The following is a 14,309-nucleotide window of genomic DNA, read 5'->3' as shown; positions in this document are numbered from 1 at the left end:
TCAGATTTGACAAGTTAAGCTTAAGTACGGTGACCATATTTTAATTTCCAAAAAAGAGGACACTTGGCTCAGTCATGAAAAACTTGCTTAAAGAAACATATTTAACATATTAAAACGATGCCTTCTCTGTGCGGTTAATGAATTGTGAAATACAATATGTCATGTAGGCTTTTACAAATCAACAATCTTGTGTTGCTGCCAGCTTCAGCTCATCACTGAACAAGGTCTAAGTGATGTCTTACAATCATTTTATGGCTCAATTTAAGGACAGTATGAGAAAAGGTGTGTTTAAAGTTCCCAGGTATGCAGTATCTTACTTTATGGCGTCAATACTCTCTGCTTATCAGTTTAAAAGGAGACTTTCTTGGAAGAATGACTCCACAGAGACATTTATTCCAGTTTTATTTCCGTCTTACTTTGGGACACTGTTTAGATACAAACGTTTTTAAACTAAACTATCAGCAACAAAATCTTTATAGTTTTACAGTTTAAACGTGCTGATTGACTAAAATAAGTAAACTTGGCCGTTCTACCAACAATTTTCAACAGAAGTCTCATCTAAATGACAATTCCAAGTGTCCAGTACAATCCAACACACTTCCAGTACAAAAAATTGAGTGATTTTTTGTAACATTGGTATTTTAGGGACACTGGACTGAGTTAGATCAAATAAAAAAGTAAAGATTTTAGTGTCTGAGCCCTGCAAAAAAATAAGGAAAAAAGGTTAAAGAAAACAGGGATATACTGACTCCAAACAAAACATGAATCAAAGGGGGGCGTGAGGAACAAGAGGAGGACAAACTGAGTGCAAACAGACAATCTGACCGCTAACAAGGGGAGAGCCAAGGCTGCATATACAGAATGAACCAATGAGCGTGGGTCAGACATTCACCTTTTTCTAGCGCCGTCTCCTTGACCTTGGTAGAAAACATCACAAGGTCAAGAAAAGGCGTGACTGTGATGTTTCAAGGGCTACAGTGAGCGTGTAAAAGCTGGGCTATAAAATGTGCCTCTTACTTCACCCGCACGTGTTCTTAGCATGCGCGGCACATAAACAAGGAAAACGGTGATTTTACGGTCACACTTCAGCTGTGGGTTTAAATTTAACAACTGCCTTAAAGAGCTTTACATTGTAAGGTAGCACTGAATCATCCTTGATGAACAGAAAAGGCGAATATTATTATTTTTAGCAAAGTGCAAACAAAACAAAAACTGTATCAGTATCATGTTTCTCTCTGCATTCTTTCTGTTGGTCGTGATATATTCGCTTAAACAAATTGTATATTTTTCTGAAAGTTGACATCCCACAGGAGCAGCTGGAAAGCTGTGGAGCAGCCGACTGCGGCCTTAATGTCACTGCTTATGGGAACACCACAAGGCCTGAGCAGAAACTGGTGTGGACGCTCGTCGGAAGCTACATCGGTAAAGTTTCCAATCACCTGAATGAGGGTGTTAGCTAATCAGTAATCAGCCAAACTTTGAAGCAAAGAAATTATATAACCATACAATCGCTCGCGAAGGTGCGACTAACATATTGCAGCTGTCTTCTGAATCACTGTTCTTTGTGCGTGGCAGGCGTGGGTGTGCTGGCCATCCTGATCGTGGCGGTGTTTCTGGACAACATCGACCGCGAGCAGGCCAGCGAGTTTCGTGGTAGCCAGCAGCCGTTTTGCCACACGTTCTTGGCAACATTCAGGCTCCTGAAGGACTGGAGGCTGGTGACGCTCATCCCACTCACCATGTACAGCGGCTTTGAACAGAGCTTCCTTTCAGGGGAGTACACCAAGGTAAGGAGAGCGCCAAAAGATGAAGGCTTTCAGGTGTTAGTGCAGTTTTCATTAAGTCATATAGTTAAATAAAAGGATTTGATATATTAGCCTAATTTTTTAGATCTTTTCATTATTAGCGCAGTACAGCTTGACTTGGGGGGTCATATATTGATGGAAAACCAGAAGGGATGTGTAGGGAGGTGTGGTCCCACTCTTGAATACAGATACATTATCTCCAATTAACTGAAGTCAGCAACAATGAGCTGGGTTGGGGTCTGACTTTGATTGTGCACCTTGATTCTTTTCTTTTTTAACCATTTAGTTGTAGATTTGCTTCTGTCCTGGCATTATTGTTCCGTTGCGTGACACAATTTCAGCCTAGTTTAGCTGTCAGGTAGATGCCCCCACATTTGACTCTAGAATACGTCAGTATACATGACTGCGTTGTGCCCAAGTCCTGTGTCTGCAAAACAAGCCAGAATCATTACCTCTCCACCACCGTGCTTCACATTTCGTATGAGGTGTTTGTGCTGATGTTTTGTATTTGGTTTTCACCAAATGTGATAGCAGACATTAAGCCCAAACGTTTCCTCTTTGGTTTCATCTCTCCAAAGAACATCGTTCCAGAAGCCTTGTAGTTTGTTCTGATGCTAATTTGCCCTGGGAAAGCCATTCATTCCTCTGAACTAACACTTTCTTTGAAAACAGCCCACTGCTTATCCAGGTGTTACCAATTTTGTCAACAGCAATAATGATAAGACGTGAGGCCTTATAAATGTCTGCTGTGTTTCTTCGCAGAACTATGTGACTTGTGCTTTGGGGATCCATTATGTTGGTTTTGTAATGATGTGTTTTGGAGCTTCCAATTCCCTTTGTTCAATTCTCTTTGGGAGAATCGCCCAGCACACTGGAAGAGCTCCACTCTTTGCCCTGGGTACAACCTTTTTAACAAAATACAATAATTAAAGACCGTTCACGGCTGTTTTTGTTTTGTTGTTGATGTTTGTATTAATACATTTCTTGCCTCTTTTATTATTTTCCTTTCCACTTTCAGCTGCACTGACAAACTTGAGCTGCATCATTGCTCTTTTGTACTGGAGGCCTCATCGTGACCAGCTTGCTGTGTTTTTTGTGTTTCCTGCTCTGTGGGGTTTGTCAGATGCTATCTGGCAAACCCAGACTAATGGTAAGAAACCCAATCAGCCCACCTGGGGCAACTAACAGGTACACCCAGAAATGAGGATTTCAAATACGGTCTGCCTTCATTATAATGCACGCATGTGCAATTGACTGAATTAGAAATGCTGTCTTGCCTTGTCTTCTGAATTTTTTTAGTTAAGAAAAACTCAAACTTAAGCTTAAAATTAGCAAAAATCTAGCTGATCTCCCCTTCGAGATAACATGCTGTTGCTGGCTCTCCCCTGAGATGCTGCTTTGCAGTGTGCACTCTGAAACCGTGAACCTTAAACCAATGTAAACTAAATTTTCTGTGGAGACAGAGATGGTAACAAAATTAACTTTATAATTCATTCAGTATGACTCACAAGCGTGACTTATCAGGAAAGTGTTTACAGGCTCAGTCAGAAGGTGGTTTTCCTCTAGACCAGGGGTAGGCAACTCCAGGCCTCGAGTGCTGGTGTCCTGGAGGTTTTAGATGTGTCCATGATCCATCACAGCTGATTTAAAGGGCTAAATGACTCCTCAGCATTTCTTGAAGTTCTCCAGAGGCCTGGTAATGAACTAATTATTTGATTCAGGTGTGTTAACCCAGGGTGCGATCTAAAACCTGCAGGACACCGGCACTCGAGGCCTGGAGTTGCCTACCTCTGCTCTAGACTTTCATAGGATTTAAAGTCCTTCTGCACACACAGGTTACGCCCCCTGGTGGATATTTAAAACACTGTATGTTGTCTTTGCTCTTCAGACATAGAAACTAAATCCATTGTTATAAGTGCCATAAGGGTCATTACTCAAAAAAAGTAAAGTGTTAAATAAAACGTGTTATTTTTCTTAAATGTAACGCAGTAAATTACTTAATTACTCATTGGAGACAGTAATTTGTTACATTACCTCGGCGTTACTCTGTAACATGACCTGACGACACAGGAGTTTAAAACCAGTCCAAAAAGACATTTACAGCTGCAGAAACAATTACAGGTAGAAATAAAGGCTATAAGCCTTACTGGCAGTCACTGCCTTTATTACCTGGACTTAATTACCTTCTCTTGGCGCCCCTACCCCCTTGTCTCACAGCTCTTTACGGCATCCTCTTCCCGCGGGAAAAAGAGGCGGCGTTTGCAAACTACCGGATGTGGGAGTCGTTGGGTTTTGTCATCGCCTTTGCCTACAGCACGTTCTTATGCTTGGAGTATAAACTGTACATCGTGCTGGCTGTGCTGGTGGTCACCGCCATCACTTACCCGATAGTGGAGTACCATGAACACAAGCATCCAACGGAACCCATTGAAGAAGGAGCCTACCAAAATCACAAAGAAGTCATCAAAGCAAATGACAACGTCGTCTGCCAGACACACTTGTAGAGACACAAAGTTCAGCATGCCTCCTGTCAGGGGTCTATTGGTGATGCCTAAAGTTAAAATCGAATGAATGCCATTGTAAACGCATGATGTGATTGTAGAGGTGTAGTAAGTAATAAGCCCACGTCTGTTGAACTTTACCAGACATTGACTTTGCTCTTTTCTTCCTTGTGGTAAAGCAACACAAACTGTAATGTCTTGCTTTTTAAAAAAAAAATACCTTTATTTTTTTTTAAATAAGGCCAGCTTTGTAGCTTCTGTTTGAAACAATTTGTTTGGTTGGCACTGTACTGTTGTCATCATTCACATGCTTCAGTCTTCAGTATCTATGTCGGCTAAATGTTGAGCAATTTGTGCGTGCAATCTTATCCACTTTATTTTACTGCCTTTTTCTATTGTCATTTACGGCTGCTGTAAGAGGATGTGACCAGTGATCGCACACAGAGCAGTATCATTTCCTGTTTTCGTAAGCTATTCTACTATATACCGAGAATTAAGTGAAATCATACCTGTGAGATGTTTGAAAAATACCAGATTAAAATGTTATTTTAACAGTTGCCAGTGTTGTAAAGTTCCTATAACTTTGTAGACGTTAAGGAAGAAATAGGACAGAGAGATGTTGCCACACAAACAGCATTCAACACAACACTCACTGATTCATTAGAGTGAGCTGGAAGAAATGGTCAACGACCACTGTCAGCCCCTGAGGTCCTGGAGAGACTAAAGTCCAGCACAGAAGCTCTGCAATCAGTCTGGCCTGTGATGGGTTGATCATATATGGACAGTTTGGGTATTTAGAGACAAGAGCTCACTAGAAACTAGCGACTTATCACACAGCTAACAAAAAAGAGCCAACCTTTCATGTTCCCACAGCCAGTTGAGAATCACCAGTTAACCTTATATGCATGTTTCTGGACTATGGCAGGAAGCCACAGTGCACCTGCAGGTTCTAACTACAGACTGAACATTGCTTTCTGACCTGCACCCTCTCAGTCCACTGAGAGAGTGGTGCTGGTATTCCAGTTCAAGGCAAAATTGCGCCTCGGTAATTCCTGAACAACCTAACCAATTTCCTTTTATCTGAGGGTTTTCTTTCACACCTTAGCAAGGTGGTCACACATCTGAATAAATTTCGTAGTTTTTTCTAAACTGGTGATGCTGGATTCTGCAGTCAATTAGAAATGGTTCCAAGAAACATTCCTAACTGGTGTAAACCTACATCTCTAATTCTTAGATCCTCACAGAGTTCCTTGGATTTTGAAAACAGTCATTGGACTGAACATATACTTTTTATGCTGGTAAAGAGAAACTACCAGTCATAGTCAAATATTATCACTAACGAGAATAGACCTTGACCAAACTAAAAAACACATTGTAGAACCCCCTACACCACTTATTAAAATATGTATACATTTGACCCTGTGGGTTTATTTTGGATTTTCTCCAAACTTGTGTGAACAATTCTTGTATTTTTAGGCCATTAAAGATATATGCTGTACTATAATTTCACCCTGGAAAAAGAACAGATGAAAGAAATAAAAGCCCAAAATTACGACGACATTCACGTCCACGATGTGTCTATGTAAACTTGAAGACGACCGTCTTGTAACGAGTAACATGATACCATTGTTACCAAACTATAAGTGGAGCTCAGAATTAGAAAACCATATTCATTCTTCCTGTCACAATGCTAAATAACTTCTATTTTATTATTAAAGTTGCACATCCATGCAACTTTGCTCTAACTCTTTGTTTCCATTAAATGCACAGTGGTTCATTAGTGTAGCTGGTAGTATGGGCTAATAAACAAGACCATCATCTGCAAACTGGTTTAGCAAAATCTCAGAAACAACCTTCCAATTTCTGGGAGATAAAGAACATACAGGAGTGACACGCTGCATTTCAAATGGTGCTTTTATTGCAATGTGTTGCATTCCCACATTCATAGATGTTATAGATTTGTTAGTCAAAGCATCATTTCCTCAAGGTTGGCATCCTCACCTTGGAAAAAAAGCAGAGGGATCAAATGCACGAGGTGTTTGTGTTTTGAGTGTAGTAGAGAAGTGTGTGTGTGTGTGTGTAAACTTGAGCAGCCACGAACATATGAATGAACAAACCTCCAAATTTTAGACTTCCAGTAGATGCAAACAGAGTTTTTAATTGTCAAACAAACAAAAAGAAAAGAAAGAAAAGAAAGTTTTGTTTGTCTGTTAGCCTACAGGGCTCTCACTCCCTGCAGGGACTGGACCCGGCCTGAGACTGATTGTCTACAACATTCCAAAGAAAAGGTAGATTTCTTTATATTCACGTTACACACCTGAAGAGGAGGGTTGAGGGGCATTAAAAGAGACAAAGAGAGAAGAAGAGGAGAAAATATAACATGCATAAAATTCTCCCAGATGAACATTGTCACTCATATTGTCTTGTAATAGCTGCTCCGATGCCTCTTTAAAAACAAACTTTACATGAGTGTAATATACAAAACTGGACAAAATGAGTAAAATGTATAATATATATTTATATATATATATTTATTTATATTAATTTGTACAAGGGAGAAAGTGGAACCTTGGTCTTTATTTTAACTGAAATTCTCCAGAGAAAGCATCAACGCCCCCAAAACAACAGAGTGGTGAGTAAATTACAAGCCTATGAACCATGTCCAACCTCAGACCCAATAAGGCAGCGCTTACAATACCTGACAGCTGATAGCGTGGTAGTTTTTTTTTTTAAAGTTTTGAACACCTCCATTAGGAATGAGTTGGAGTTATAAAAACTACAGACAGTCTTGGACCTGGTTTCCATTGAACCACCAACTCAGTAGGTAGAATTACACGGCAGAAGGTGGGATAATTTCCATGAGAAGGAAATAACAGGAGACATATTTACTAGGAATTTCTTGTGGTAGCCTCTCCCATAGGTTTGGGATCAGGAATCTTGCTATCTTAGGATAAGGCTCACACAGGACTAGAAGAGGGCTGGAAAACTGCTGACAACCACCAATTGCTTGGGGGAGGGGGATTATTCCCCAACTGAGTGGTGAGTGATTGGTGGAGATTTGCACCAAAAACTAGCTCATAGTTTACATGGAAGACACAGACTTGTCTACAACCTACTGAGAGAGCGGTAGTGAAACATGAAAACATGCAACACAAGCCGGAAATGGAACGCTTGCCTTGAAATTAAAAGCTGCACCTTACCACTGCAACCACCATGTTTCAAAAGGTGCAACTTTTACTTTGAAGGCAAAGGTCTGCGTTGCTGGTTTGTGTTGCACTCGTCACAGTTTCACTAACTTTTTGGTGAGTAGTTCAAGTCTTCCATGCAAATTACATGCGACTGCAACAATCTGGTAGCAATCAAAGTAATTGCAAGGTTTTCGGTGCAGTAATACATACCTCAATACAGCTAATTACACCTCCACAAACCACCTGCCAAACAACTGGGGAGTAAAGATTTTTCCCTAGCAACCTGTGGTTGTCAGGGTGTCACCAACCGGTCTCTAGGCCTGTTTAACTGAGGCTTCAGGCACCTGAACTGTTTTGGTGGAAAAGAGGTACAAGTGGTGCACAAATGTTGGACCGATGATGAGTGAGAACACGTATAAGCTGATAAAAGCCTACTTTTGCTTTGTGGAATAAAATGTTAAAGGTCGTGAACTTGGCTACCCACACCAGACATTAGACGGAACCTGCTAAATACTTAACATCAGGCAGCACAAAAAACATGAGGCAAGCAAAACACGAGGGACAGTTAGCGTGCTGTCATTTATGTCAGGTCACCACTGTGGCTTAGACAGAAAACACAGCTGCATTAATGACACCTATAAAGCAGTGAAGAGAAAAAAAAGGAAAGCGAATGGCAAAGAGTTTGGCGAAAGCGGTCATGAGCAGGAATGTTGTGCGAATTGAGCTGAGGGAGGTTTTTAACAGTACGCCTGGGGATGGACGTCACCTGAAGATGATTAGCATAGTATTCACACTGAGGATCGGTCGGTGCAAGTCAGAGAAAGACACAGACAGGATTTTTTTGGGATAATGGGTATCCACTACGGGCAAGTTCTTCACAAAGAACCTGAGAAGTTGTTTAGGTTCAAATTAAAGTACTAAGACTAACTCTTCTCGGTACATTCAGGGGACACGTCCTATCTCTGAATACTGATCTGATTGAGACAGTTACTGATGGCCTTTTCACTCCAAGTAAATCTGATATAAAGTGCAAAATTAGATTGTATTTGCAAATTCCTGGAATAATCTGATTAAACGTCTACGTGTGTAAAAAAGTCATTTCTTTATACAGTATTTTTTTTTATAAAGTTGAAAAAAGGTTTTTAAAAAAACCCTGGTTAACAAGGTTATTACTGTTAAACAGCAAAGGAGCAATCTTTACTGCAGAAAGTATATACACGAGGCACCTCAAGTTTGGTATAAAGTATTCAGTTGATGGAAAACCAAAAACCAAAAAGAAGAAGTGAAGGTCATCAGATATCGAGTGGGCTTTTTTAAAATTATTTTGTTGTGACTGTAAATATCTATGAAATGAAATGCTCCAGTGTTAACTCTACAAGGTGAGGAAATGCTTGTTTCAGTAAGGTGCATAGCTAAGGGTTGCAATGGTTTTTTTTTTTCTTCTCTTCCTGTAAACGAGTGATAGCACTTCAGGCTCAAAAGACCTCAATGGCAAAAAGTGGAGACGTCTCAAAAAACTGACCTAACTTTGGGACATCACACAGCTCGCTGCTGATAGGCCACAGGAGGGACGAACACGCAGAGCAGCAGCAGAGAAATCCAAATAAAGGGGGCCGCTACATTATGTTGTGTCCAGTGATGATGAGGTTTGCATATGAGTCCATGAAACGTGTTGAAGCTTTGGTCATTTACTACCGATGAATGCAAGAAGAAGAAGAAGAGAGGCTACATCAGTCAGACAGAAAGAAATAAAACATCCAGCTCAACTGGGCAATGCTTCTCCATAAAACCAAGGCTCCACTCTCCCAGATCTGCTTAAACTTCTGACAACAGAGAAAATTAAATAATATGGCCTTTTTTTTAAAAAAAAAAAAATTAACCCGTACAAAAAGCCAGTCCACACTGCTTCTCTCTCAGTAAAATCACATTCAGCAGTCGCTAAAACCATTCTCTGGCATAGTCATCTGAAACACCCACAGGTACTGTGCAGGGTTGAAAAGAGTCGAAGAAGAAGAAGGAGAGAATCATATAGGACATCTTCCATCTTAGAGAACACCAGATATACAGTATTAATCACACATACATACACACTCACTGATAGTCATATACATACATACATACATACATCATCAGAAATTAAAAAAAAAAAAGGTAGAAAATCAAATCAAATAAAAATGTGACGGAGGCGAGTAGTTATTTACCACAAACTCGGAGCACTACTTTTTTTTGATTCTGAACAAATACATATTCACATTTCTCTGTTATATACATCATGTTGACATCTTGAAACCAACGTTACAAAAGAACCTAACCTGGTACCTGTTACTTGTAGTGATGACGGAGGGAGGCTAGTAAAGGAAGCAAAGGAGGGACTGTCGTTTCCACTGAATGGCTGTTGCATATAAAACCTTACGCTGGATGTATTTGGCATATATTTTTCCTTCTATTTTTCTTTATTTGCAGGTTAAGCTGACAGCTGCTGCTGAGTTTCTGCAATGAACAGGGTTGGAGAGGAAACCACTTCCATAGGAATGCCTATTTCATGCAGGAAAGTGAAAGGAGGAAGGCTGACACTGACAGAAACCTTTCAGAAAGGTGCGTCCTCCCACTTTGTGCAACTTCTGCCGTCCAAACAGTGGCGCAGGACTGTCAGCTGACTGCATTCAAACAATTCTCTAGAAAATACTCCTTGAGGGGGTCTAAAAGGGTTTTAAAATGGTCTGAGGCTTGAGGTGGGGCTGAGATATGTTCTTGCCTTCAGTTTCCCCCTGAATTTCTGATTGATAACAGTGGCAGAGAAATGATTCAGTTTGGAGGTCAAACATTCAAATAATTGAGCTGGAGCTTCTTACTACAGTAACCCACAAGGATGATCATGAATTCAGGCATTTATAAAAAGTCATCAATTAACTCCATTCCTCCAGAATCTGGGAAACTTTCTTGCCTTCTCCTGCTTTAACAAAGAGTTTGGAGGTAGTACGTTTTTAACTGCTTGTGGACTGCGATGCTGTTCAAAGGACCGAAATGGGAAAAATTCTCAAAAATTAGATAAGCGACACATAAGGAGTTTGAAAATTCGAACTTTTTTGATCAATTACATTATTTACAAAACAAAAGCAACAAAAATTTGCTGGTGAGTTTTTGCCACGTTTTGCCCCCACTGTTGTATTTGGTGCACTGCTTTAATTTTACATACACGTTACTTTTATTCCTTATTCTGGGACAAATCCATCATATTTAACGATTAGTAAAGTCGATGATAACCAAGTGCTATGTTTGCTTCTTCTTGATTTATGAAAGAAGACTTGTTAGCATGATTTTAAAATAAATCCATATAAAAATACAAAGAAATCCTCTCTATACTGGAGGTGTTTTTGCATTTACTTCCTGAGCCACTGTTTGGACGCACACTGCATGATTCTGCACACAAATAACACGTCAAGATTGTCACACAGAGCGTTGCAGATGAGCACAAAGTGGTTCTCACATTATTAAACACTTCAGAAGTTGGTGGGTGGAATGTAGACCTTGCATACTATCCCTCTTTTTCTGGGTAAAACATTGCATACGGCGAAGTATCTCTGTGTAAAGACACAGGAAAGAAGCCCTATTCCACGCGACTGCATCACCTACGTGAGCGACAAGTTTGGCAGATTGAAGACTTATTAGCTGGGTGGGTGGGTGGGGGGAGGAGTGAGCTTTATTTGAAACCTTCTCCACGGATCGAGTTTCCACGAGAGAAAGGAAGAGAAATAATAAACTGAGACCGGTTCGATCAGGGAGCACCCGATATTTGTGCTGGCGTTGAGACGTGGCAGATTTGACAGAAGGAAACTCGAATGATGCTCCCCGACAGAACGAGCCCTGCTTTTGAAAAAAAAGAATAGAAAAAGAAAAAGAAAAGAAAAAGACCACTAAGTTTGGTTACACTCATTTCAAATGTTGTTTAGCATCCTCTAATTTAAACCTTTGGTGTCGGACTGGAGCAAATTTAGAAAAATCATATGCATTAAGAAGCGCCTAATCCACATATTACATGTTTATAGCTCTACAATATTTTAGTCATGTAAAGAATATTAAGAGGCAACGTCTCAGCAGGGTTTTCTCCTTCTTAAATTTCTGGTAAGGTGTAAGTAGCACATCTTAAGATTTGAATTTTGTTGTCACGAGAGGTCTGTTATCGCTGAGAGAGACAGTGTCTGACTGAGCAACAGTAGTCAACAGAAAACTGTATATGAGTGTGTAGCCAGTGGAGTGAAGTCTTCATCAGGGAAACCAGAGGTGGAAGGAGAAGAGGGTTAAACCCCTCGTAAAAAAAATAATAATAATAATAATAAAGATTCCCAGGAGGTGAGGAGAAAATGAAAGGATGTTTTTGCAACTCTTCCTGTTTGGATTCAAATTCATGACAGCTTTAAATCAATTATCCATCACATCTTTGTTAGGAACTTCTATCACTACAGCCTCTACTCAAATGTCATTATATAGGAACAATATCCAAAAGCGTGCTGTTTGCTGCGGCTCACAGCAAAGAGCCCGGTTTCAGTTTATCATTATGCTTTGTTTTTTTTATACAATGGTTACAACACATGTACTGTCTGAAAAGTTTTTCTGAAAGTATTGTACATACATAAGAATAAAAAAAAGAGGAGAAAGCAAGAAAGATGGCTAACTAGCTCCCTGGTTACAACAAGAGAGAAAGCAGAGCAATCAAACCCATTTTTTTTTTAAGTGTGGCTGCATGTAGTGCTGACTGGGACGCCAAAGGGAGCGAGATCTACCTTTTTTAAAAAAAAAAAGAATTCTTCAAAAACCAAATCGCTTAAAAGTTTCACATTTTAGAAGCTGGAATAACGTCTTCCTCCTCCACCACAACATGTAGCTGTGTTACAATATCATGATGCCGAAAAAATAATCTAATAAAAAAAAGAGAAAGAAAACCTGGATCGAATCACATTATAATATATATGTTTTGCTTTTCTGAGTAATCAATTAATTACATTTGTTTTTTTCTTTGTTTTTTCTCATTTTTTTCTTAAAGGAAAGCAGTTACAAGAGTGAGCTCATCCCCAAGTCTTTGTCCTTCTGTACTGTACAATACTACCTGCCTGCATGGTGCACATGGCAAACAACACTGATAGGCTGAGAGATAGCATGAAGATACACAGAGAGAGAGAGAAAGAGAGAGAACCCAACGGGGCTCTGTATTCACAGCTGCTGAGGTGAGGGGTAAAATGTGACGGACAGACAGTTAAATAATCATAACAGTCCTTTTTTCTTATACTTTGAGAAAAATAAAAATAAAACCTCCTCCCAGGGGAGGAAGACACGTAAAGTTCCAAACTGAGCAGCATCCCGTCTGTCTCCCATCCATCCATCCATCCATCCTGGCTGTTGTCAAAGCTTGTTCTGATGATCGTGAAGATGATGATGATGATGATGACGGCGAGAGCAGAAGTTTAAAAAAAACAAACAAAAAACAAAACAAAAAACCCCCAATCCAACCCAAAACACAAACAAAAAAATAATGATGTAATAGAATAATATGTTGAAGAAGTAGAAGTAGAAGAAGAAGAAGCAGAGCTTGGGAAAAACTCAAACTTCTACCAGGCACCGTAGCTGATAGAGAGAGACAGTCACAGAACCAGCTGATACTGAGCTTCTATCCCACAATGCCACAGAGGTCTGAAACCTTAACATTCCCACATCGCTGAGAGACAGGCAGAGAAAAAACAAAACGAAACAAAAACAACAACAAACAAACAAAAATAAAAGCCAGAGGTGCTGCTGTGTGGGATAATCCCAACACTTTAAAAACACTGAGCCCAGCTGTATGCTGCAACTCATGCTCCCGAGATGCGCTGCTGCTGCTGCTTGCTGTTTCGACGGCCTGACAGAAACCGTCCGATCAGAAAAAAACAAAAACTAACAAAACTAACAAAAACATATAAAACACAAATAAAAAGGAGGCCGGCCCTGATTTGACAGTGACAAAAACTTGGCAAAACTACAATGACGTTGCAGTTGTTTTCTTGGGTCAGGAAGCAGGAAGTAGGTCACCAAGGAATGAGCAGCAAGACAACACTGCCTTTAATAGGCTGAGGCAGACAGACAGGTTGTCAGACAGATTAGACAGGCAGGTTTAAATACACTGCTGCTCCTTCTGACTTCAGTCTTGACTTAAAATGTTCTGGGCATCAAACAACCAGCCCTGAATCCCCACCCCCACCCCTCCCCAGCACAGAAGTGGTTAGGCTGTGAAAACTCCACCGACAGCCAGACCTCTCTGAGCCTACTCTGTGGCCGTCCAAACATCCATCCGTCCGTACATCGATCCATCCAAAAGGTGAGACAGAGACAGCAATGGGTCTGGTGCACCGACCCTCCAAGGAGGAGGTGTAGAAGTGAGAAGTAGATAGAGTAGGAGAGCTGAAGAGGTGGGGGGTGTCACTCAGTGAGCAGCTGCTGGAGGAGGCTCTTCTGCTGGGCTTGGTTGTTCTGGGAGCCCTGGGGTCCGGGGCCCTTCTGGGAGGCCGCAGCTCCGATGGAGCCCTGGTTCAGGTAGGAATCACTGCCAACAAGGTTCACTGTGCACTGGACGTCCGCAAATACCTGGACCTGCTGCACCTGCAGAAACACGGGAATAAAGCGCGAGGCAATGCTTACAGAGGGAAGGAGGTCGCGAGAACCATCACTGACAGCGTCGGGAAAAGTCTAAAAGCTGTCAATCATTTTGACAGATTTGAACAGCAATGTTTGATGCAAGGGCTGTTTTGTTGCTTATTCACTACTTTGCATTGTTTGTTATGCCATTT

General features: G+C 40.7%; 2 protein-coding genes across 5 annotated transcripts in view; one reads left to right on the top strand and one right to left on the bottom strand.

Annotated features, from left to right (window-relative positions):
- The window catches only part of unc93a (unc-93 homolog A), a 9,693-nt gene extending 4,830 nt beyond the window's left edge, over window positions 1-4,863 (top strand). The window contains exons 4-8 of the mRNA XM_084953821.1: window positions 1,297-1,422; window positions 1,576-1,787; window positions 2,568-2,703; window positions 2,824-2,955; window positions 4,023-4,863. Of these exons, the coding sequence (XP_084809947.1) occupies window positions 1,297-1,422; window positions 1,576-1,787; window positions 2,568-2,703; window positions 2,824-2,955; window positions 4,023-4,309 (893 nt within the window). The 3' untranslated portion in view covers window positions 4,310-4,863. The remainder of the gene's footprint in view (window positions 1-1,296; window positions 1,423-1,575; window positions 1,788-2,567; window positions 2,704-2,823; window positions 2,956-4,022) is intronic.
- A 1,339-nt stretch (window positions 4,864-6,202) lies between these two features.
- The window catches only part of ncoa1 (nuclear receptor coactivator 1), a 95,488-nt gene continuing 87,381 nt past the window's right edge, over window positions 6,203-14,309 (bottom strand). For all 4 annotated transcript variants that reach the window (XM_084953815.1, XM_084953818.1, XM_084953817.1 and 1 more), the window contains one exon: window positions 6,203-14,121. In XM_084953815.1, the coding sequence (XP_084809941.1) occupies window positions 13,942-14,121 (180 nt within the window). In that variant the 3' untranslated portion in view covers window positions 6,203-13,941. The remainder of the gene's footprint in view (window positions 14,122-14,309) is intronic.

The sequence above is a fragment of the Perissodus microlepis genome, chromosome 15, assembly GCF_051167445.1.
Source record: "Perissodus microlepis isolate ML-2025 ecotype Zambia chromosome 15, ASM5116744v1, whole genome shotgun sequence".
In the NCBI taxonomy this organism is placed as follows: domain Eukaryota; kingdom Metazoa; phylum Chordata; class Actinopteri; order Cichliformes; family Cichlidae; genus Perissodus; species Perissodus microlepis.
Note: the sequence above shows the minus strand (reverse complement) of the source record. Positions and strands in the feature narration are given on the sequence as shown.